This window comes from Lampetra fluviatilis, chromosome 9 (genome assembly GCF_964198595.1).
Source record: "Lampetra fluviatilis chromosome 9, kcLamFluv1.1, whole genome shotgun sequence".
NCBI classification, from domain to species: Eukaryota; Metazoa; Chordata; class Hyperoartia; order Petromyzontiformes; family Petromyzontidae; genus Lampetra; species Lampetra fluviatilis.
In genome coordinates, this window is record NC_136283.1 from 10,497,648 (window position 1) to 10,519,722 (window position 22,075).

General features: G+C 46.2%; 1 protein-coding gene across 5 annotated transcripts in view; it reads right to left on the reverse strand.

Moving 5' to 3' along the window:
- The window catches only part of LOC144934189 (tolloid-like protein 2), a 172,870-nt gene that overhangs the window by 85,910 nt on the left and 64,885 nt on the right, over positions 1–22,075 (reverse strand). For 4 of the 5 annotated variants that reach the window (XM_078859756.1, XM_078859757.1, XM_078859759.1 and 1 more), the window contains 3 exons: positions 16,349–16,453; positions 5,981–6,088; positions 1,643–1,760 (listed from right to left, as the gene is read on the reverse strand). In XM_078859756.1, coding sequence (XP_078715882.1) covers positions 1,643–1,760; positions 5,981–6,088; positions 16,349–16,453 — 331 coding nt within the window. The remainder of the gene's footprint in view (positions 1–1,642; positions 1,761–5,980; positions 6,089–16,348; positions 16,454–22,075) is intronic. The other variant, XM_078859758.1, reaches the window with a different exon arrangement.

A 22,075-nucleotide genomic window follows, 5' to 3' on the forward strand; every position in this document is an offset into this window, starting at 1 on the left:
ACATTGTGAGTGCGTTCCCCATGTGAATGTGGATTTTTCCCTGAGTTTCCAATGACACAGAGTTTCCAAGGAAACTCTGTTTCCTGCTACAAATACAAAATAAAATCGGACATCAAAGTGGCTAAACATCTCAAGCAGGACCCTCTGGGAAAAAAAAACCTAAATATTCAGAATGCGTAGATTTTTTTTCCTTGGGTAAATAAACGACTACGTTCCCTAGCATGACACAGGACTGATATATTTCGAGATCGTGCCTGCACGGAGCTGCCCCGGCATCTCAGGAGGTCACAGCACTAGGCCGGCACCACTGAGAGAGCCTGAGTTCGGATCCAGGCAGCCGCTTGTGATTAAACCGGGTTCGCAAGGCCAGCGCGTTGACGGTCTCTCATCTGGTCACCAGCTGCACACAAAAAGCCATCGCGTAAAAAAATTATTCTACACCAATATTTGGCTAAATTCCAGCTGTGAGAACTAAAATATCCATTTGACTGTCACGTGATGAACATTACTCTCATATGCGGAACAGGTGGGAAATGTTTTCCCAACACTGTCTGGACTAGAGGTCACTGGAGAGGATCTCAGACGTAGCAATGATGGTGCAACACCCGTCATCTGGCACTTGCGGAGGGCAAGGTTTGGGGGCATCACGCAAATGTTGAGACATCTCCTTACCCGTGGGCGTTTGAGGCGCCAGGAGAAAGCAGGACGTCTAAGTGTGGACTCATTTCCATCGCTCCCTTCCCTATGTTTCTCCCTCGCACACGTTGGTTTTCTCCGGGCACTCCCTTTTCCTCCCACATGTATAGACACACCTCACTAATTTTTTTTTTTTAAACATCTGAATATATAGAGGACCGCGGAGCGATTGTGAGATGCGATTTGTATTCACGACGCTACGTAAAACTGAACATGATTATATTGTCTCTATAACACCTTCTTACGCGTGCCATTATGTGACATGAAGGGTTGTACTGCACTGCTAGAGATCCGAATATCGAACGTCTTGAGTAACACGATGCGGATTGCACAATTGGAATACAACATGATTGTGGGGGGGTCGGGGGTGGTGGACGACAAAAATAAAATAAAAAAGATCACAGCTTCACTGCATCACTTAATGCTGGCTGACAACATTAACACGATTGGCTACGTACGGTGCAAAAGTTGTTCAACATACAACAACAATCTTGATTTGAAGCTTTCGTGACTGCAGGAATCCATACTCTTTGGTTCTTTCGGTAAAGTCACGTAGGTAGAAAAATGTAATAGATCACGACGTTTCGATCGCAACAACAAGCGACCATCTTCAGGTGAGAGAATCAGACTGCCTTGTCCACAGCAGTCTGATTCTCTCACCTGAAGATGGACGCTTGTGTTGCGATCAAAACGTCGTAATCAATTCTATTTTTTCTACCTACGTGACTTTACCGAAAGAACCAAAGAGTATATAACAACAACAACCGCCATTCGCCACTAAGTGGCGGTGACGTCACCACGTCACTTGTGCCAGGCTATGTGCACGTTGAGGCCACGTGAAGTGTCAACATACACACACACACAAACACGAGGATAAAACCTGAAGGGCGCATCTTAATACCACCAAGGATGGGTGGAAAGTGCCCGATGTGGAGCGCAGCCTCACCCGCACGGCCGGTACGTGAAGACGATGTAACTCTCCTCATCAGTCCTCTCAATGAACGTCACGCACGTGTGCTTCTCCCAGTGACGCATGGCTTGCCGGAACATGGCCTTCTGGCTGCCTGTGGGAGGGGGGCAGGCACGTGCAAAAGTTCAACATCGCGGCAAAGTGCACGTCTCGGGGCGAGCAATCTGCCTTCTCTCCGAGACCTTTTACATTAACCACGAGGCTTGACAATCAATCAGCGGTGGAAGCGCAGCGGCGACGTACCCTGGGCTGCGCTCTCATAATGCTCGCCGTTCGCAGTGATTAATTCCACGAGACCACACGGTTGCCAAGTCACAATCAATTTGGTGCATTTGACAAAGTATCCCTGAATAAATGGCAGAGACAAATGTGGACATTTTGTAAAAAAAAGGATTAAGTGAGCGAGTATCCGGCTGACATTTATTCCCTAAACAAACACTGTACAGAGCTAAGGTGACAGATTGAGATTTACATAGTTTACATTTTTACATTGCTGAAAAATGTGAAATGAGACAAAAGTATGCAAAGTTATGGAACATGCAGTACTGCGTTTACATTGACACAGCTCAAATGTTGTCCTTGATAATACGTGTGCACCCACTTCCATCACAGCAGTTGCAATGCCCTTTACAGCAGCGCTCCCCAACCTTTTTGGCACCAGGGACCGATTTCGTGGAAGACAATTTTTGTCACAGACTGGGGGGGGGGGGTCATCACGGACCGGGGGGGGGGAGGTTCATCATTGAGCCTTTCCCCCTTTCAAAGAAGCTCTCCAGCGACGTTCGTTTTTTACTCATTTTGGCTAGAGGTTAGCTTGTGGGCTTACCAAAACTGTGACTCAGAAGGGTGCGCAGTGCGGGAAAGAGGCGTGGACAGAACTGATAAATAAAATCATGGGCGGGCCACGCACGGACTCACCAATCACCTCCTGCTGTGCGGCCTGGGCCACGGACCGGTACCTAACAGGCCGCGGGACCGGTAAGGGTTGGGGATCCCTGCTTTACAGCATCAACAAAACCACGTGACCTCATCTCAGCCAATCAGCAACAATCAATTCCCTTTTACAAACAACCAAAGTTACCTGAAGCGGTTCGTACCGCGTTTTAGGCTGTGAGCAAAATAAATATTCGGTTGAATTTGAGGAGATCCGTGTTTTGGTGGCGCGGGCGAGTCAAGACCCGGTTTCATTTGTCCCCCTACCCGCTGCCCAACGTTGCCTCGCCGTGACATTGGTGTTGAAGTTCACACTTGCCGCGACACAAAAAACAAATCTGGCAGTGGCCCCCCCCCCCCCAAGCAACGTGGCCCCCTCCCCTCCCGTTCGCGGCGATGGAGAAGGATCTCACTCGAGCCCTCTGCCCGAGGAGGCAATGTCTGCCCCTTGATTTTGGAAACTGCGGTCATGAGTATTTTTATCAGTGGCGGCTCCTGCAAAATCTCTCAGGGGGGGCAAATGTCTGGATGATTTATAAGGATAAGGTCCACCCATGCAATGGATAAATTAACAGCTTAAGCATATAAAGGCAACTTCACTTCTTTAATATTAATGAAAAATAAAGTGACTCTTACAATACATCTTGTTTGTTTCTATCTCACTATTATTACAATCCACTCAGTTTCTTTTATTAAAGATTCCACTAGGTGGCAAAAAATAATATTGTTGACTGAAACGTGCTTACGTATGATGACGTAAGCACGTTAGTGCGAGCCCTCCCGGAAGCCATAGAGAATGCATTGCAGCGCCCCCCGTTCGAAACAAAACATCTTTGAATGTAAGTCTATAAGACCACTCGGGGCGATTCTCAGCCGGAGTGAAATCGCCCAAAAAGAGGCGGTACTCCACAGAACGTGACATGACGCTGATTGGACTATATCCAGAGGCACAGTGACGGCTAGCGTGACTCTGTGGTTGAATGACATTGGTGGTGTGTCGCCCAATCGCCCTAATGAAGAAACCGCCCCTGATTTTTATAGCAATGTAAAAAAAACAGGGGTATTCTATTGTTGCGGTTATCATGCAAACGTCAGCAGTCTCAGACAGAACTGCGAGTGGTCCTTGTAACACAATTGACACTGCAACACATCACTAAAGAGAGTGAAACCCATTCTAATTGGTGAATGTTTTAAAGCCCCAGAGGTAAACAAAATCATGGGAAAATCTGCTTGCTTTTCATTAGCACCACTGCAGGCCGGCTGACCTCTGCTCTGTAGATGTGGCGGAGCAATCTGTGTGTGCGTACGTTCAACCAGAGGAGTCCTCATTATACTTCATTACGGACAAATGTGACCACTCGAGGGGATATTCCCAGGACTGGTCATGCTAATTATTGCCAGGCCGTTGTCAACATTTACAATGGAAATCGTTTTTTTTTTTTGGCAGTTTTCAGTCCGTCTTGTAGATACAAACCACATGGGAAAGATTACTGGTTCTACAAACAAACACGTACGTCCAGTCAGAGAGGGCGTGCGGACAAGCGGTCGAGCGGGTGCTTAAAGACATCTCTGCAAAGAAGTGAGTAACTGACACAAATATGCCGTGGCATGGAGGAGAGACATATGTTTAACTCGCAAAGGCTATTTTAATGCAGGGAATTGATATCGGCTGCGGAAAAAAAATCACGCCATACACATTCTGAACTTCATCTGCTGACAACAGCTGTCCCTGCCTCCAGTTGTCTGGCCTGACTAGCCAAAGCCACAGGCTATAAGCAGGGGCTGGCATTGCCAGGGTTCGGAGGAAAACAAAAAGAAGCAAGCGAATGTTTACTCTTTACTTACCATTTGCAAAACACACAGGGTAGCATTACTTTAATCGTGGCATCGGTTCGGCAAAATATGAATGATGCACCATTTTTGCCGAAGGATCTATTAACCAATTAAAACTTATTGTTACGGTCAAGACTTATGTGATGAAGCTCATGTGGGAAAATGTATCAATTATTTCTCGCGTGTGAATTACATGTGAATGATAGGCTCGTGTTACTCTTAGGCTCATAGAATGTGACGAACACATTGACAACATTAATACATTCTTCAATCGAATTGTGCCCCAAATAATGACAATTAATTACTTTTCTGGCGTGGGTGGGATCCTTTATATCATTAACAAGAGAGACATTGGTAACCACAGCCATGTTCATAATAATTCTAGATTTGAAGCTTTCGTGACTGCAAGGATTCATACTCTTAATTTTCAGTCCTTTGTCAATCCACGGCTGGATGAGCCCTGGCCCACGCTGTGTTCGTTGCGTTGATCATATTGCCACCTGCGTGGCGTTATCTGTGGCTGAGAATTGAACTCGGGTCATAGAGTTCCTCGCACGATGCGCAAACTGCTTCAGCGCCGTTCCCCCACGAGGTATGATTGCCACTGTTATTCGAGTGTAATATTCAAAAGTCTCTCGATCACAATATAATGGTGGGGCAGTGTTAATCTCCAATGGCAACCTTGAGCAAGTAGTGGAACTCCCACATTCAAATGGCAATATAACCCTATATAATATACCCCCTCTATAACCACTGTTGGATTCCCACAAATTAGATCTACTGTGGCACATAATGGCTCATTCTTATTCACCAAGTCAAAACACCTTTAAATTCAACATCAAGACAAGCGGGACTTTGGTCGTTTCTGACAATGAAAATATCAAATGGTGTCCCACTCAATCGAGCATGGGGCAGTATTCATCTCTTGACAGTGGTAGAAACCTCCACATTCCCACTAAAAAAGTCAGGTTCAACCACAGGACAGCCACTGCTGCCTTCCCACAAAGAGTTTTCCCGTGTTATTGACCACAGGAGGGATGGAGCGCTGGGTCAGCCCTTGACCGGCATTTGAACCCGTGTCTCTGCGATGTGAGCCTTTCGCTTTCACTCCTGACAAACCCCACACTGGTAGCCATACCAGTGGCTCCCAACAACGGCAAAAACCAAAAACATCCACAGAGTGATGCGTTGCCTAATACCTGTCCGACAGAGAAACTATCATTGCGCTCTTTTGTTCATTGATTTAAATCGATTAAATTTTGCCCGAAGCTCAGTTTTTCACGGACAATGGGATGTCCAATATGATTGAAGAGGAATTACATTAAAAGTCCCAACACTAGGACTATGAATGTCCCGGGAAACCTGAACAGATTTCCCTCGACGACGACCTGGCAAAACCAGGACAGGTCCCATCCCCTTCAAGTTTAAAAGCTACTTCTGTGTCACGTGGCGTGTGGCCGGGCCGCTGCATGGAAAGGGGCGATTCTCCCAGTGCCAGGACGTCCGTAGCGCTTCGCTGAGCGTCGCCGCGCGCGTGGCTCCTCTCACCCGTGAAGTTTCCCCCGACGATGTACGGGATGACTCCTCCGGGCCAGATCCGCTCCGACCTCGCTGTAGCCGCACGCGGGGCTCTGCTCCGAAACCTCCGCTTGGCGGCTGCAACAACAGCAGCAGCAGCAACACAAGACTGACAATTAATAAAGCATTGTTAAGACCAGTGCGCTTAGGACCACACTGCCCGGAAGGGACTCGATCCCATCCGACATTGGAGGCGATGCCGGGAGTTGAGCCTTGATAGCGCTAGGATCTGGTGACCACCACCACCACGGCAAAAACAGGTGCAGTAGGAGTAGTAGGCAGCAGAGGGCAGTGCAGTTGTTCTCCACTCTCAACGTCCACCAAACTGCAATGAACAGCGTGCTGAAGTGTGGTCGAATAACCCTCCATGCCTGTACGGCGTGGGGGAGGTCATCATCCAGCAGTGAATGAACAAATTGGGCTATATGTGTGCATTTCAATAACAGAATATTGCCTGCTAAAAAACAAGCAAACATTGGATGCATATTTGTCAAAAAATTTAGGACACGTAAAAAGCGAGTGTGGGAGACACTTTGATGTTAAATAATTTTCATGGAGGAGGACTAGTCGCTCAATGGAATGAGCAATATTGATATCCCACAAATTGGTACCTACTTTATCGACCTCATTGGGAGTATGAGTCAATCCCTGACCAAGGTATGAACCTGCAAGTTGTATATTTTGAGTAAGACCTCTGCCAACAGCGGCAGCAGCAGCCAGAATAATTTCAGAATCATCTGTAACGTTGCAGCGCTTTCCTTTCACGGCCAAGCTGATTTTTGAGTTTGCGGACTTTAAATGGCAAAGGCAACACGGTCAAGCCTCTGGGCCAGGTGACGAGAATTTCACAGCGCGATTCCCATTACTGTCTGGTAATGTGTACACGTGATTTAACAGAGTGCCGTGAGTTTCAAGTGGATGTTAAAGATTATATTATATAATGTAGAACAAGGTTAAGACACAGGTCATTCCTGTGCCCTAAAATAATCCACCCATAAAAATAAATCTAGTTGAACCTATTTACATTAAACAGCCTTAACTTATGGGCATTTTGGCGTCCTCTGGTCTAACATCGTTAGAGACGAGACTCAAAGGAAAGCTGTCTCTGGTGTGAACCAACCAGTTTCAAGGACAATGCATATATTATCAGAGTATGTTTTTTGTTTGCATTCTGACCACAAGCATTGTGGTTAATGCAGACATGATTCCTTGTAAAAGGTTTCAGTTTGGTGTTTTAACATCTTAACACCTGTTTTGTTGCCAGAAAATAGGGGAAAACATTATCTCATGGGCTGAAATTCCTTAACAGCTGTATTAGTTTTATCTGTAACATTAATTCTGTAACATTCAACGAGCACTTGAAATACAATCCCGCAATCACAAGGTCGTAAGTTCGAATCCAAGTCAGTGAATGACTCAACCCATAATCTTTCCAGGATCTACAAAATAAGTTATATATTGTGGGAAGTGAAGTAGTCGTATTATTATGAATAGATTGGCACCACCATGCGAATTTAGATATTCACTGTTGGCTCAGAAAACCATCAATGACTATGCGAACTCATTCAATAACTGAGCATCTAGATGCTTTGATACTGACTTTGATATCAGATACATAAAATTGAGAACCATTATAACTCCCAAATTTTCAACTAACACCGAGGTGAAATATGATCAATTGTAAGGGTTAAATAAAATGGAACATAGATTAGTATGGAGGAGTCTTCACATACCATTAACATCTTATTTTCAAAAAAAGATTACTTCTGTCCACACAAAGGTGTACTGTACGTTTACGTACAGGTACATCAATAATAGGATTCGTAAATAATACGATGAAGAAAATACATAAATAATACGATGAAGGCGCTCCTAACAATCCCATACCTGGGTGAGTCTCATTTATTATAGCAGATAATATCGATCGTGGCGTCTGCAAGGGAGACCCGGAGATGTGAGATAGAATTAAGAATTACATTATTTTACTTCAACCATTTTTGTAATTTGCAGTTAATCACACAACGATCTATCCTCGTGAATTATGTCATATGATCTTTAAGCTCCAACTTACAGCAGACCAAAAAAAACCCCTTGGTAATTCCCCCAAGGATGTGACTAAGCGCTTGTGGGAATCATTCCGTTTACCCCAAGCAGACGGACCGCTAGACTGCCCAGTCACTTTGAGAGCATTTTACATCAACGATACGACGTAAAAAGGACCTCTGTAAATAATGGTTACAGGATTCATTCTGTCGACTCCACTCAGACTGGCTCAGCGGTGAATGCGCTGACCGCTAGACTGCAAGGAGGTCTGCATAGCAGAATGCTCTCTTGTTCTCAGACCTATCTAAAGTTAGTCATCATTATGCGAGCTCAACAGACTAAGGAAGCCAGTGGTACAATCTGTGGTCTTTTTTCCGTCTACATTTTTAACAGTTACGTATCATTGTTTTCCCCTGGTCTTGCCAGTCCATGGTTATGATTGGTTAATGATTGGTAAGACCACGTCTAAATAAACTTACACCGTTTTGATTTACCGGGATAAAGACCACAGATTTCGTAGCTCTTTTTAAGAGGCGACCCGGTGATGATAGGCCATCGATGTGGCTGATATCATTACCACACGTGGTCATTTAAAGCAGCAGCCAAATGATCTAAAGGCATACTCCTAAGCCCTTGTAAAGAAAAAAACGAATGTAGAAATTACTCTTTGGTTCATTCGGTAAGGTCATGTAGAAAGAAAATAAATTAAATAATAGAATACGACGTTTCGATTGCAACACAAGCAACCGTCATCATGTAGAACTAAATTTGAGAGAGAGACAAAACACAGACACGGAGACACACAGACAGACACACAAGCAGAGAGAGACGACACAGAGACACAGAGAGAGACACACAACATAGACGCACAGACAGACAGACAAGCAGAGAGACACAACACAGAGACACACAGACAGACACACAAGCAGAGAGACAACACAGTTGATGTTGTGTGTCTCTCTCTGTGTGTTTATGTGTGTCTATGTTGTGTGTCTCTCTCTGTGTGTCTCTGTGTTACAGTCACGAAAGCTTGAAATCAATATAGAAATTGTCACAGAATTAAACAACCTGGTCTGTACAACACAGTTTGGGGTTTAAATTTACACGGAATGCATTTTAGAAGGGCGTCGTCCGATTCTGGGATAAAAATGTGGGATTTAATGGACCACACTTTACCACTCTGGTCAGTGCACATTTGTGAAGATGAGGAGCATACACCTGGCAACATAGAAGCACATTACAATAATAGTTTTGTTTCTGCACTGCACTGTCCTGTACTGCCCATCACGTAGGCCCGCGAACACTCTGGACAAACTATCTGTGCATGGTGGCCACCAACTGAAGCACTATCTGTGCTCACTCTTGCTTAGCACTCAAGATCTGTCGACATAACGCAGATTCCAGCTGTTTTGGTCCGTTCATTGCAGTAGCAAAGGCTTACCAGGCCAGTGTATGGTGCTCCTTCATCCATGAGCAGCGTGAAACTTACCAAATATTCCCTTTTGTCTGTGTCTTGTGGAGTGCTATTTCAATGTTGAGATTTTTCCATCGTAAATGTCTTATTTTTGGTCGTCACTAGCTATAGCAGGGTTGAAAATCACGGCTAGGGTTATGATGAGGGTCTTTTCATGGGGTAACCGGCGTTGGGATCCTATACAATGCTGCGAGGTTCATCGAGTGCGGAAGAGCGATGGGCCGAGTGGACCCCTCCCAACCTTACAATTGTGAGTTTTTTTTACGTTGCATTTCCTCGCTCGAGAAAAAAAAACGTATCCAAAAATACCTCTTCTGCACTTACACCGCAAAATAGCCACGCAATAGACACTTTTCCACTTCCTCTCCAAACGACGCACCTATTTGGAATGCGCCTTCAGAGTGGCGGTCACCACAAAAGGACATAGTTTATTCATTACAAGACGTTTTTAAAGGGGCCCTCTGTCGTGGCACCCTGCCATGTGCCTTCCTGCCCATCTGTGTGCTAACCAGGTCAGCCCCTAGTTCCCCCACCTGCTGCACGAACTCGCACAAAAGGCCATTGACAACGCACCGCATGCAGCCCGCGGGCAAGTACACACGCCGGCTTCCTCCTCCACCCTCGGGCTCAAAATAAAATGACAACCGCACAAGGCCATTACGCAACGGCGCCTCGGGGCAACAACTTGGGGACGAGTTTCGTTGTTTTTCTGGCAATTCAACCCCGCGCTCGCCTCGCCTATCGCGAGCGCTTTTGTATATTGGCCGGGCGCATGGATTTAAGGCATTGCTGCGACAGGCTCAATGGCATTGCTGGCGGCATCGCTTGGCAGGCCCAGCTTCCTGTGGTCGACATGTAAATCAAATGAATTAATATTGATCGCACAATACTGGGCCGAAGCCATCATCAAAACAATGTGCTTTTATAATTTAGCCGTACTGATTTGCATTGCAATGTGGGTATGGCTGGTCAATTGCTGCCATGAAGCCACGCTGTAATTTATATATTGATTTAAAAAAAATCAGAAATGCGAATATGATTTCATGACCATATTTTTTCAGTATGTCCTCTATGCTGATGTATTTTTAGAGTAAAAATTGCAAATACATCTTTGCCTTTGGCCCAGAGTAGTCACGATCATAGTTTACGTATGTATCTTGTTAATATTTAATTACTTTTGCAATCAAAACACATTGTTCTGCTGGAACAGATGGTTGTGGATTAAATTACTTTACGATTAGTTCAGTTTAAGAACAAATCTCGTGATGGAATTTTCCGTCCCCAGGCATGAGCATCAGACAACACAACAAGCATGCTTTCATGGCATTTTAAACTGTTGTGATCCTCGGAAGGGATGCTCTTGATTACCTCAAATAATTTCCATTTATTTTTCCTTTAACCATCTGACAGCACTCTGAAAATGTCGTTCTCCCCTGCAAGGTATCCTTTTAAAGTACCGCTGTACAGACACAAAAGTCAAAGTGTCTCAAATGAGCATGGGGCAGTGCTCACCTCTGTTGGTGGCCATGACCCAAACAATTAAAAGTTCACATCCTTGAGCCAGCAACCATCCTCTCCATAGGACGACTGCTGTTAACTTTGCAGAACATGACACCCATTCTATTGACCCTCAGAGACACGACGGGCTGAGCCACACTAGGGCCAGGAACTCATAAAACCTCCGACTGCGAGTCGTACCCCAGGTACCAAATGGTCGGATATCACGATGTAACAATGGCAACGTTGTAACAGGAAATCTTGAAATTACGACATGGATACACGATGATTTCACTTTTTGTGATCGATTTCACATGGCATTTAAATATTTTTTGCCAGGCATTTTTATAATGTTCTCCTGCAGATTTTGCCAGGCGGCTGTAGTGGGAATTTTACCTTTAAACTAGTGAATATAATTAGATCAGAAGATGGCCCACCCAACAAATAAAAAACGAGATTCTGAAAAGTCGTTTGGAGGAGGCCAAAGCTGCCGCTGTGGGCCTCCCATATCAGGGGAATGAGTGTTGACTCACGCACCACTCGCAGGCATCCCCATAGTCCACACGAAAAGCACTTACACAGAGCTCTGCGCCGGTGCTCTTAAATAAATGGAGGCAGTCACAAAAGCTGGAGCAGGGTCAGTTTCTCCCATCGCTCGCTTACCGGCTAATTCCCGAAACAGCACATGTGCCACTTTTCATAAACCACTCTCAATTACGCAATGAATGTACACACCTGCGTTTTATTCATTGTAATTGCATTTTATTTTTTGAAACCGAAGTTGTTGAAAATTATTTAGTCATTTGACCACGAAAAGTATACCGGTGAAAAACTATCGACTAATTTACCAATTTGACTCAAGGGGAGACGATCCCGATCGGCACATATCACCCGCAGTGACTGACGAAATGGAAACATGGACACTGCCAAACAAAAATGAAGGGGGGGGGGGGGTGGAAAATGTAAAGTGCACAAAGAAGTACGAAGAAGTTAAAGCTTGGAAGAAAAAAAAAAACGATTCAGAAACATTTTTCGATTTAAAGCTTTCGTGACTGTAGGAATTCATATTCTTGGTTCTTTTGGTAAAGTCACGTAGAAGGGAAATAATACAATAATACGATTCAGAAACAGAAAGACGAACACGTGGACCAGAGATCAGGTAACAAGTTAGACACGTCGTGTTGAAGGCTCGGGTAGGCAGGAGACATCGGTGGAAGCGACCAAGGCCGATGGTTAAGACAAACGAGACAGTGGCAGCCGAAGCAAGGAACCCAGCTGAGAGGGCGACCATCGCAGGGGACTGAGCGATGAGGTCGGATCACGCGCACAGCCACGCGGACCGTGAGAGATGGCCACGGCTTGGAGAGGGCCTTCATCTAGCGGTGGATCGAGCGTGGCCAATCGTGATTATTGAGAACATTTTAACACAGAGTCAACCTGAAAGATGGCCAGCGCAGGGTGGTGCCAGAGTGTTTCATGCATTGTGCATTCACCACAACACCCCTAGTTTTGATTCCCATCAGTGGAAAATGGTGTCTTAGCATAGCCGGGACATATCCTAGGTCAGCTCAGATTAAAATGCCTAATAGGTAGAGAATGTCCACACCACAGCAATGGTGAGACAACGTTGGCCTAGCTTGCATAGTACTGGTCCAAGAACAACATAAAAATACTAATCGCCCATAATAGAGGCTCACAAACAGATCTTGTACCAATAGTCGAGGCAGGCTTTAAAGCCGAGGTAACGGTCTCCTCTGTATGCATTCACCAACAAAACTCAACTGACGCTGGGCATTGCGTTGCTTGGAGAGAGACGAGAAACAATGAAAGTTGCTTAAACAAAACTGGGACCCGATAGTGTGACCATTGTTGTGTTAATAGAGCCCAAGCATCCTGCTGTGATGCTAGCGCACTTATACGGACTGATGATTAAACCGCACACGAGGGGGGGGGCCTCATCTCTTTGTGGTGGAACTGCCCCGCTGATTGCGCAACAAATGCCTCAATCTCCTTGCTCAAGGAGATTCCTCTCCCATCTCCACCAGAACCACCAGAACCACCATCTCCACCAAAACAACCAGAAACACCAAAATAAAATCACCAGAACCAAAGCCACCAAAACCACCAGGACCACCGAAATCATCAGAAACACCGGAACCATCAAAACCATCAGAACCACCATCTCCACCATCTCCACCAAAACCACCAGGTAATGCCAGAACCACCGTCACCGCCACGAGACAAGACTAGTATGTGTTGGTGGCTCTGAGCCAGTCGTGGCAATGATACATTTCTTTGGCAGGGGCCAGTCCCTCCATGGGGCAACCCACAAGGTGGTACTTTGCAACTTTCAAATTGTGAGCGGAGCATTCTAAACGCAGAAAGAGGCTAGAAAAGATAACGATTATTAGTTTGCTTTAGGATGGCCATTGCATGCTATACGTAACCGTTCTTTTTTGTTTGAAGAAGCTTTAAAGCTTGAAAACCATAGTCTGTTGACAGCGCAGAAAGAACATTTATGGGCAACTCAAGTGGACACGATCCAAGGGCGCTGCTCAGTTTGATGTCTCATCACCAGCTGTTCGGGATCCCCAAGTAGCAATATTGTTTTGCTGCTCAAACGACCCCCTCCTGTCTGCCTGTAATGTTTTGACATTTCTGTAACTCCAGGTTCTCACACGGCACTCGTACAAACACACAGCTCGGCACATATGTCACATAAACACACAAACAGGCTCTGTCACTGAACTGAAAAAAGCTGTCGCTGCTGGTTTGATGGACTGGTTTGACACGGACACAGTTTATGCCTCTTGGTTACATAACCACGTTCTCATAGGCTCTCTATTTAGACAGAAAAAAGCCTCCTCTCAAAATGGGACTACCAGACAGCTGTCACAGAACCAGTGCTCCAAAATCGGCATCTGCAAATGCCAGCCAGAGTGCAAAACGCCTTCTATGACCGCTGGTATTTGTCAGCGTAGCCTTAAAAGGAGGGTGATAGTTGCTACGTTGCTGATCACGACAATTCGCTTCTCTACAGCAAAAGAGGAAATCGTCCGTGCACACAGGAGAACAAATTACTGTTTTACATTTTTACGCAACTGACACTGCCAACCTTACATCCTTCCTTTGTCAGCGACACTCGACTGCCAATTATCTGCAGTGTGGCTCTGAGCAGCAGCCACCTCTCCATGCTCAAGTGAGGGCCTTTACGACCACCTCTTTAATTGGGGTCACCCTTTGCTCGTCTGTCTTAAGGCACCTTGACGAGTTACGCAATAACATATAAACTCCTTAATTCAATGTAGACATTACTGTGGCAGGACCTGCTTGTCCCGCATAGGCCTCTTCAGCCACCAGCGTGCCTGCAGAAGACGTGGATGTCCTTCCTAGATCTTCGTTCGCGAAGCCAAGCCATGACTGGCACGTGCACATGCCGATGAACGATTATATTTCAGGGGGGGTTAAAACTAGTTTCATTGTAAGTTTAGGGGTGCAATTTCCATTTCCGGTTGGCCGATGGCGAGGGTGCCACTTATCCATGAGCAGGCAATGGAAACCATACGCAGGCTGCTGTTTGGAGCGAGTGTGTGAATTTTCACCTGCGTTTAATGCACGGTTATTTAAGTGGAACATTCACGCCCCACATTTCATTATGAACCGTGCAACAGGGCTATAATTCATATTTATTAAAATCATGTAAAAAAATTAAAGGGTGTAAAAAATTTGTCAAATCAATCCCCGTACTCAAACTAGCAAGGTGCAGAGCCCTCCTCTGCTGGCAGACGTGCGGCAGTGGTGGACCTTCCGCATTACTATTGTGGCCTTCCCACAAAAGGGGACTCGAAACGATTTATCTGGTTTTAGTTTAGACGACAGTATTTCTTCATGTACCGTTTGCACAATGTTTTTTTTCTTGCCAGGTGGATCAGCGGTAAGGTGGCTGGCAATGAGATGGTCGAGGGTCCAAATCCTGTTTGTTGCTAAACCCAAATGCTGCGTCGAGAACAACACATAATTGCACCCGCTTAGACGACTTGGAGTGCGTGGGATTATTTTTTTTTCTCTCTCATGTGCACACAAGATGCTCCACTTTCAGGCGAGTCACCACACACTGGTTCAATTGGAATTGCAAGTGGTTCAAGTGGTTCAAGTCCCACTTAATATCTCGCGGAAAGTTGTCGCCACTCGGTCAAGCTGCTCCTCATTAAAAAAACACAGGTCAGAGGAGCAGACGGCATCTTCGTTATGAAATCGTCGTACGCGTCACGCGCTGCGTACACCAATGGAGGGGGACAGCGAGTGCCGTGTAAGCTAATAATACATCACACACTCTACATAAGCGAACCGACAGCACACCGTGTATGAATTAATTCATCAACACTAATTAAAATGAAAAAAACTGACCGCTATCTGCTCAGAAAACAGGGCGTTACCAGACAATGCAACCTTCCATTTATGTTTCTGCTACAAAGCAGTGTTACGGTGTGCTGGGAATTTTGTGTGCTTGTGCAGCGCTGCCAATGCAGTTTGTTTTTTTACTTTTTGTTTACACGGACACAAGGTCAAGTGTCTTGTGGCTTAGACAAGCGTGGAGAAGTACTCGCTTCCATTGTCGGTTTTGTGTCCGTGGTGAAAATGTCACATTGCCATGACAATGTCTTTGGTCTATCCATGAAACGATCGAATTACTTCCCACACTTGGGAGACTCTGTGACTTGACTCTGACAAAGAGAGGCCATAGTTCTGTGAATCTTCCAATTGCTGTCGTGTTTGCATACCAGGGTAACACCCTTTTGGATGCAAATGTAACAATGTTCCCGAAATATTGAATGTAAACCTTGTTCTACCTTGAGTTGGCACTGCATTTACAGCTTATGTACAATTTTACAAACCCACCCTAGATGCAAGTAATCTTCAAAATATGGAACTTGAGCCACCACACTCGGTGCACCGTGCAGAGATGTGGGAACCAAACCGCCCTGGCTCAGGAACTCATCTCAGCCTTGCTTCGCACTGCCTCCGGTGCCAGACCACGCTCGTCGCCCGGCAATTCAACTTTACTACATTTAACAACCCCCGTTAGCGATCCGGTTGTCTAACGCGTCGTCTGGGTCTCCTTACGCACTCCCAGAATTCCAATGTTTTTTGGGGGGGTTGGGGGAGGGGTGGGGGGGGCAGCTGCCACTACCCAGACGAGTACTAAATCATCGAGTGCTGCTTCAAAATGAGATGACCACACGCCGAACATTTCAATAACAACCGTTGGCAAACTATAAGCACGTGAAAGTCCTTCAAGGTCCAAACAAACGGCGCAGTTTTACCTTTGCTTGCTTTTCTCCGGCCATTCCGATGTCGCCGTGACCTTGACTCACTTTGGGATGATGTGAAATTCCACCCGGGCACTCGGCTCTCTCCCGCCGCTTCCCCTGCCGAGTCAGATATGCGCACAGCTGAGAAACGGCCTCGGGTCGACAAAACGCATTTCTCGGTTTCCCTCCAACTGGAGGGGGACCCTCCGCTCCCGATAAATGTTGCTGGGATGCTTCTCTCAGTTGTGATTTAGTTTAACAAGATTCATGTACAGCCCATGTACAATCTCTCAAACGATCAGCTTATTTTAATTATTCTAGAAGAGATGTACAATGTGACATAATGAAGGGCACGACAATAGCAGATCTATATTTTACACATACATTTAAAATATTGCCTTTACGGCTAACAAACTGGCAGAAGAACATCGTATCATGTCAATGATGCCATAGGATGAGAGAACAACTCCATCCATGTAATTATATGTCTGGTTTTGGATCTGGCCCTAGAAAAATGCAATTTTAGTGTCTAGTATTGAAATTATCATGCTGTCAGAAGTGCGTCCTCTTGCTGTGAACGCATCACCGTGGTAAATAATCAGCAGATAAAATTGGGAATTACGTTGGATATTGTGTGAATTGCAAGGTGCTTGGGAGTAAATGAAAAATACCAAAGTAAAAGTTTTTTTTTTCTGATGAATCCAGCATTTCAGTTTGAAGTGCAGTCTATCTGTGCTGGAAACCCGTAGAAATTCCATGTTTTTTTGTGGAATGTCAAGCAACCATTCTTGACATTCCACAAAGTGGCACCTATTTTATCGACTCCTTAAAGATTATGATGATTGGCCGAGTCGATCGTAAAAGATTGGAACTCGCAACATCCCAAGTGAGCAAAACACTCTTCCCGCAGTGCCCAACACCTGAATTACAGTCACGGCATAAGCATCTACGGTGGCGATTCAGCTCAATTGGTGAACGACGATACCATACATACGACACTCGTACGGTGTCCGACCAGGGATATGAAACCACGCCGCCACTGACAACGCAGGGCCACGCTGATCGAAGGCCTCCTTCGGTTCTGTCAGCCGAGCGAATGGGGCTTTGCCGATGACGCGGCCTTCCCGTGCGCGCGTCGCCGACCAGCTCACGGTGCTGCAGAGCTCCCGCACAGAGCCAGTTCAAGCTGGCGAGGCGGCGCGCTCGTGCAACGGGTCGCCTAGCGACCGGCAACACCGACCGAAATAGGTCGCGCGCAATTTGTTTAATGTATCGCGGTGCCCTACAACGGATCGCGTTTCGGCGCAGACTTTTCGCCGGAACGCTCCGCGCGCACGCACGCGCGGAGCGTTCCGGCTCCGTGTCTGGAAGCAATTTCTCTAACGGTATACGTCGGGGGACTAATTAGGAGCAAGCGGGCGCAACGTGTTTCAAAGTAAAGAAAAAATTAACACGGCCGGGTAGCGTGAGTGCGAGCGGCTCCGGAAATCAAAGGCAGTGGCGGCGTGGTGACTCTGGTGGAGAACGCGAGCGGCGGCTCCTTCAAAGCCAAGACGTATCAAAGTGAACGACTGTGAAAGGTTCAAACGAAGTTGTTGCGTTTTAGGTCATATTTTATGACATATACACACACACACATTTGATATCATATTGAATCTGTATATGATACGAATAATTGTTATTTGGCCATCTGTACACATTATAAATCGAGTGTTCAAATCGCAATGGGAAGGTTTGTGAGTTCAAACTCCGGTCGTGAGTTGCCTCAGCCCATATACCCTCCAGAGGCGATCTATTGAATAAGAGTTCATGAGTGGTTGTTCTTTGGAGAGATTTGCCCCTGCCATACCAACGTGGAGTGAGTACTGCTGGACCACAGCTGCCAATAGGCGAGCACTTCCCCCGTGCCCACATGAGCAGCCGCAGCTCGACTTGATTTTAACTCCATCCCAAAAGGTACTGCCCCGTTCATTGGACTCCACACAAAACAGCCGATCCATATTTATGAATGAGCTGAATGTGACACGGGGCTTTAACATAACATCCTTCAAGGGTCCAGTCTTCCCACAACCTCTAGACTTATTTAAGTTCATGGACAAGTATAAAAATGTCCCATAAGCTCTTAGGCCTGGGAGAAAGTCAATCAAATGCCAAAAAACACAATAATATGATGGACATGTTTATGCAGTCACTAGTAGCCTGGGTGAGATAACCACACGCAATGATGAAGTAGTTTTACCTTGCATGGCTGCGCGAGCCCAGCGCAACTCATGAGATGCCAACATTTTTAGGTGACCCGATGCCAAATATCAGATTTTCTTTTTAAGTAACATTTTGACATTGGAGGCAACGTCGCAATTAAATGTAATTCTTAGCAGGTGGCTTCAGCATCGGGGGGGGGGGGGGGGTGGCGCAAAATAACTGACGGCTTCAGTCAGCCCAGTCTGGGTTGCAACGGCGTGGGAAAACGAGAGCTCAACCCGGAGGTTCCTGTAAAAATCGGTCACTGCCACGATTTGCTGGCTTTTAACGAAACAAAAGTCCCGCTGTGTTGTGGTGGGGTGGTTTTTTTTTTCGCGAATAAAACGAACGCTGCGTCGTGATCCTGCAGGCCTCGCGGCGGGGAGAGCGCCGCCCCTAATCACTTCCACCTTCCTGCGCGGTTTACGCAGAGCCGGTGGTAGCCCCCCCCCCCGCCCCGCCAGGCCCAGGAAAACGTCGTGGCCCACCACCGACGTGGCCACGGTGGCTCATCACTCGCAGGGACGGAGCGGGCCAAGAGCGGACACGGCCAGAGGTGGATCTTGAGACGTCCCATAAGGAAGGGGCGGGGGGGCGGGGGTGCAGTCCCGGAATTTCAGGCTTTTTAAAATAGGGCCCCCTACATGAATGAAAACAGCATTCGACATATTGTCTCTGGTAAACATCAACAAAAGACGTGTGTGGTTTCGGGGGGGGGGGTGGGGTGATTGCCCCCCATCGCCTCCCCCCCCGCATCTGACACTGGCCGCAGCGAGAGAATGTGAAGGAGACAGACGCATGAGATTTTAAAAAAACGAATTTGCAGGGGGATAGAGAGAGAATTATGAATCGTGGGGAAGCGATATGAAGAGATAAATACAGAGCGACAGATTGAGATGGAGCAGTGCTGAGTCCGAGAGATGACGCAAGATGTGAATTGAAAAGCGCAGAGAGATAAACAGAGAGCGTTCTGAAGAATTGCGACACATGGAGAGACATTCTCCAGAGAGATATCGAGACATTGTTGGCAGACACAGGGTCAAGATATAGGGATGTGATTATGTAGGAGAGCTAGAGCAATGATAGACGTAAAGATAAGGTCACAGAGATGGAGGACAGATATTTATGAACTGGACGAAAAGATGGCAAGCCAAAGAGATGAGGTGACTGAAAGGCAGAGGAAGAGAAATGCAGGGAGAATTAATAAAAGACAGAATGATGTAGAGCCACTTATATAATACAGGGCCAAGCGAAAAGCACAGACAGCCATACATACAAAAAAAAACATTCCATGATGTTTACAAGGATGGAAAAAAATTCAGAAAGACAGTGACATAGGGAGAGAGAGTGACATATAATGAGACGCTCAGACAGAAACGTTATTCATAAAGTAGAAACGTTGACATGAGTAATCCACAAAAAAAAGCTCCACAGAGTAATTTTTTTTTTAAATGGATGGAGACGGACCAAGCTGGCTATCACACGAGACCGCTCAAGACCATCGCTGGGTCAAAATTACCAGCACACTCCTTTCAAAACCGCATGCCCACATGTTCCCATTATGCGAAATCCAGCTTAGGTTAAACTGTGGCAAAACAACGTTTGTTGATTTTGAAAAACAAGCGGGAATAGGATGATAGCAGCTTGCACGGGCATTTGTTTCATAACTCAGACTCAAATCACATTTACAACGTTTGACGGACGAGCAGGAAAGCAACGCAAGCGTAGAGCCTGCACGTGACTCACAGGGAGAGCCATCATCGTCTAGTCCTCGTTAAGCTTGCCCCTGGGCCAGTCTGCAGAGGCAATTCGATTACTGCAGCCGCTCAGTAGTTCCCCTGCAGGGAATTGCCAGAGAATGCTGTGGACGTCCAGCAGACATTTAAGGCCAATTGACGTCGTTTTTATTATTCAGCACAGGTTAATGTCGTCACTTGAACTGTTACGAAGAGAAGTGGGCGTGGGCAGGGCATGGTCGCTCGACGGCATGACGGGCAACGGTCAAGACCAATGATGGAGCGGCAGCCAAGGAATGGAACGTGCCCGATAGGATTATTACCTAGCAGGATGAGACATAACAGCAACTCAAGCGGACCTTCATCTCCCAGTGGATTGACCGTGGCTGATTGTGACAAGTAGGCCAATGTCTACTAACCACTTTTTGACAATATTTCAAATATCGATACATCTTGATTTAATACTGCTGTCAAATACAAAATCAAATGGCATTTCATTACATTATCCATGGGGTCACGTGGTATGCCATGTGGAATTGTGACCAGAACACTCACACCACATCGGATGGTTGAAAGCTGAAACCCTTTGCCAGAAGTAACCGAATTATCCCTCCAGAATCACTGAAATGAGTACCACTTTGTGGGAAGTCCGGGAGTGATTGTCCTGGTAGGGAACGGCCTCCGCCATAGGAATGTGGAATTTCCACGAATGGAGGCCCAGGGGTCACCAACAGAGATGAGCCACAACCCTCGGCTCATTTGAGAATGGGAGACATTTTTACTTTGCACCATAACCCGGCAAACCATTACAGGGGCACCGCGTAATTGGGCAATCTCTCAATGGTTTATCCTTTAAATCAAGGTGGGAAAATATTTAGAATCATGACGTGAAAGTAAAATACTTTGTTTCCAGAGTTGAATTGGAAGTCATTATTATTATTTAAGTCGTACTTTAGATCTTGGCTCAGACACTGCTTTGCAAACGATATATTAGGTTTTGTACCTCGGTAAAAACTTTTTTTCACAGTCAATTGTGCCGTCCGCCGGTCTTATTATTAAATACATCAGCAAAATCCCACAAAGCCACACGTGCAGAGAGGGCTCTTTGAGGGCGGGTGACCGCTCCCGCCACCTGACTCAATGACGGTTGGGCATGTGCTGATAGAGTTGCCATATTCACGCCCGAATGCCACAGGGGTGAGATGTGGCCAGCACGTAGCATGCCAGACCACCTTGGTCTCCCACTTCTACCAAGCGCCGAAGTTCACAATACTCCTGCACCAGGTATTAATTTCACGCGGATTCTATGACCTCCGAGGCTCAGAGCAGATTCAGATACCAATTTCCGCTGGTGTTGCGCATCAGCTTATTCAGGTCAATCCATCCCATTGTTGTCTCTCTTCCACTGCGACTATTGCATCTGACAGTCTCGGTCACTAATGACCTGATGGGACTCATTTGTACGACTTCTCTCGCCCATACGATGTCCACTCGCCCCACTGCAAGGATAGAATATTTATCCTGCTCTTTCGCTCCTCGCACAACTTGGCTTTGGATATCCCTTGCTGCTTTTGAAGCTCATGCAACGTGGCTCAATTTGGGAAGCGTGTCAACTCCTCTCACCCACTACTCTCGCAGCCGTCTCTCTCTCTTGCTGCCTGCTTTCTGTTAAAGGTCCCCAGGGGCCACTGCTTAGCAGCTGTGATTTCAAGGGAACTATAATGCATGAAAACCACACGCACTACAATTTTTTTTTACGTAA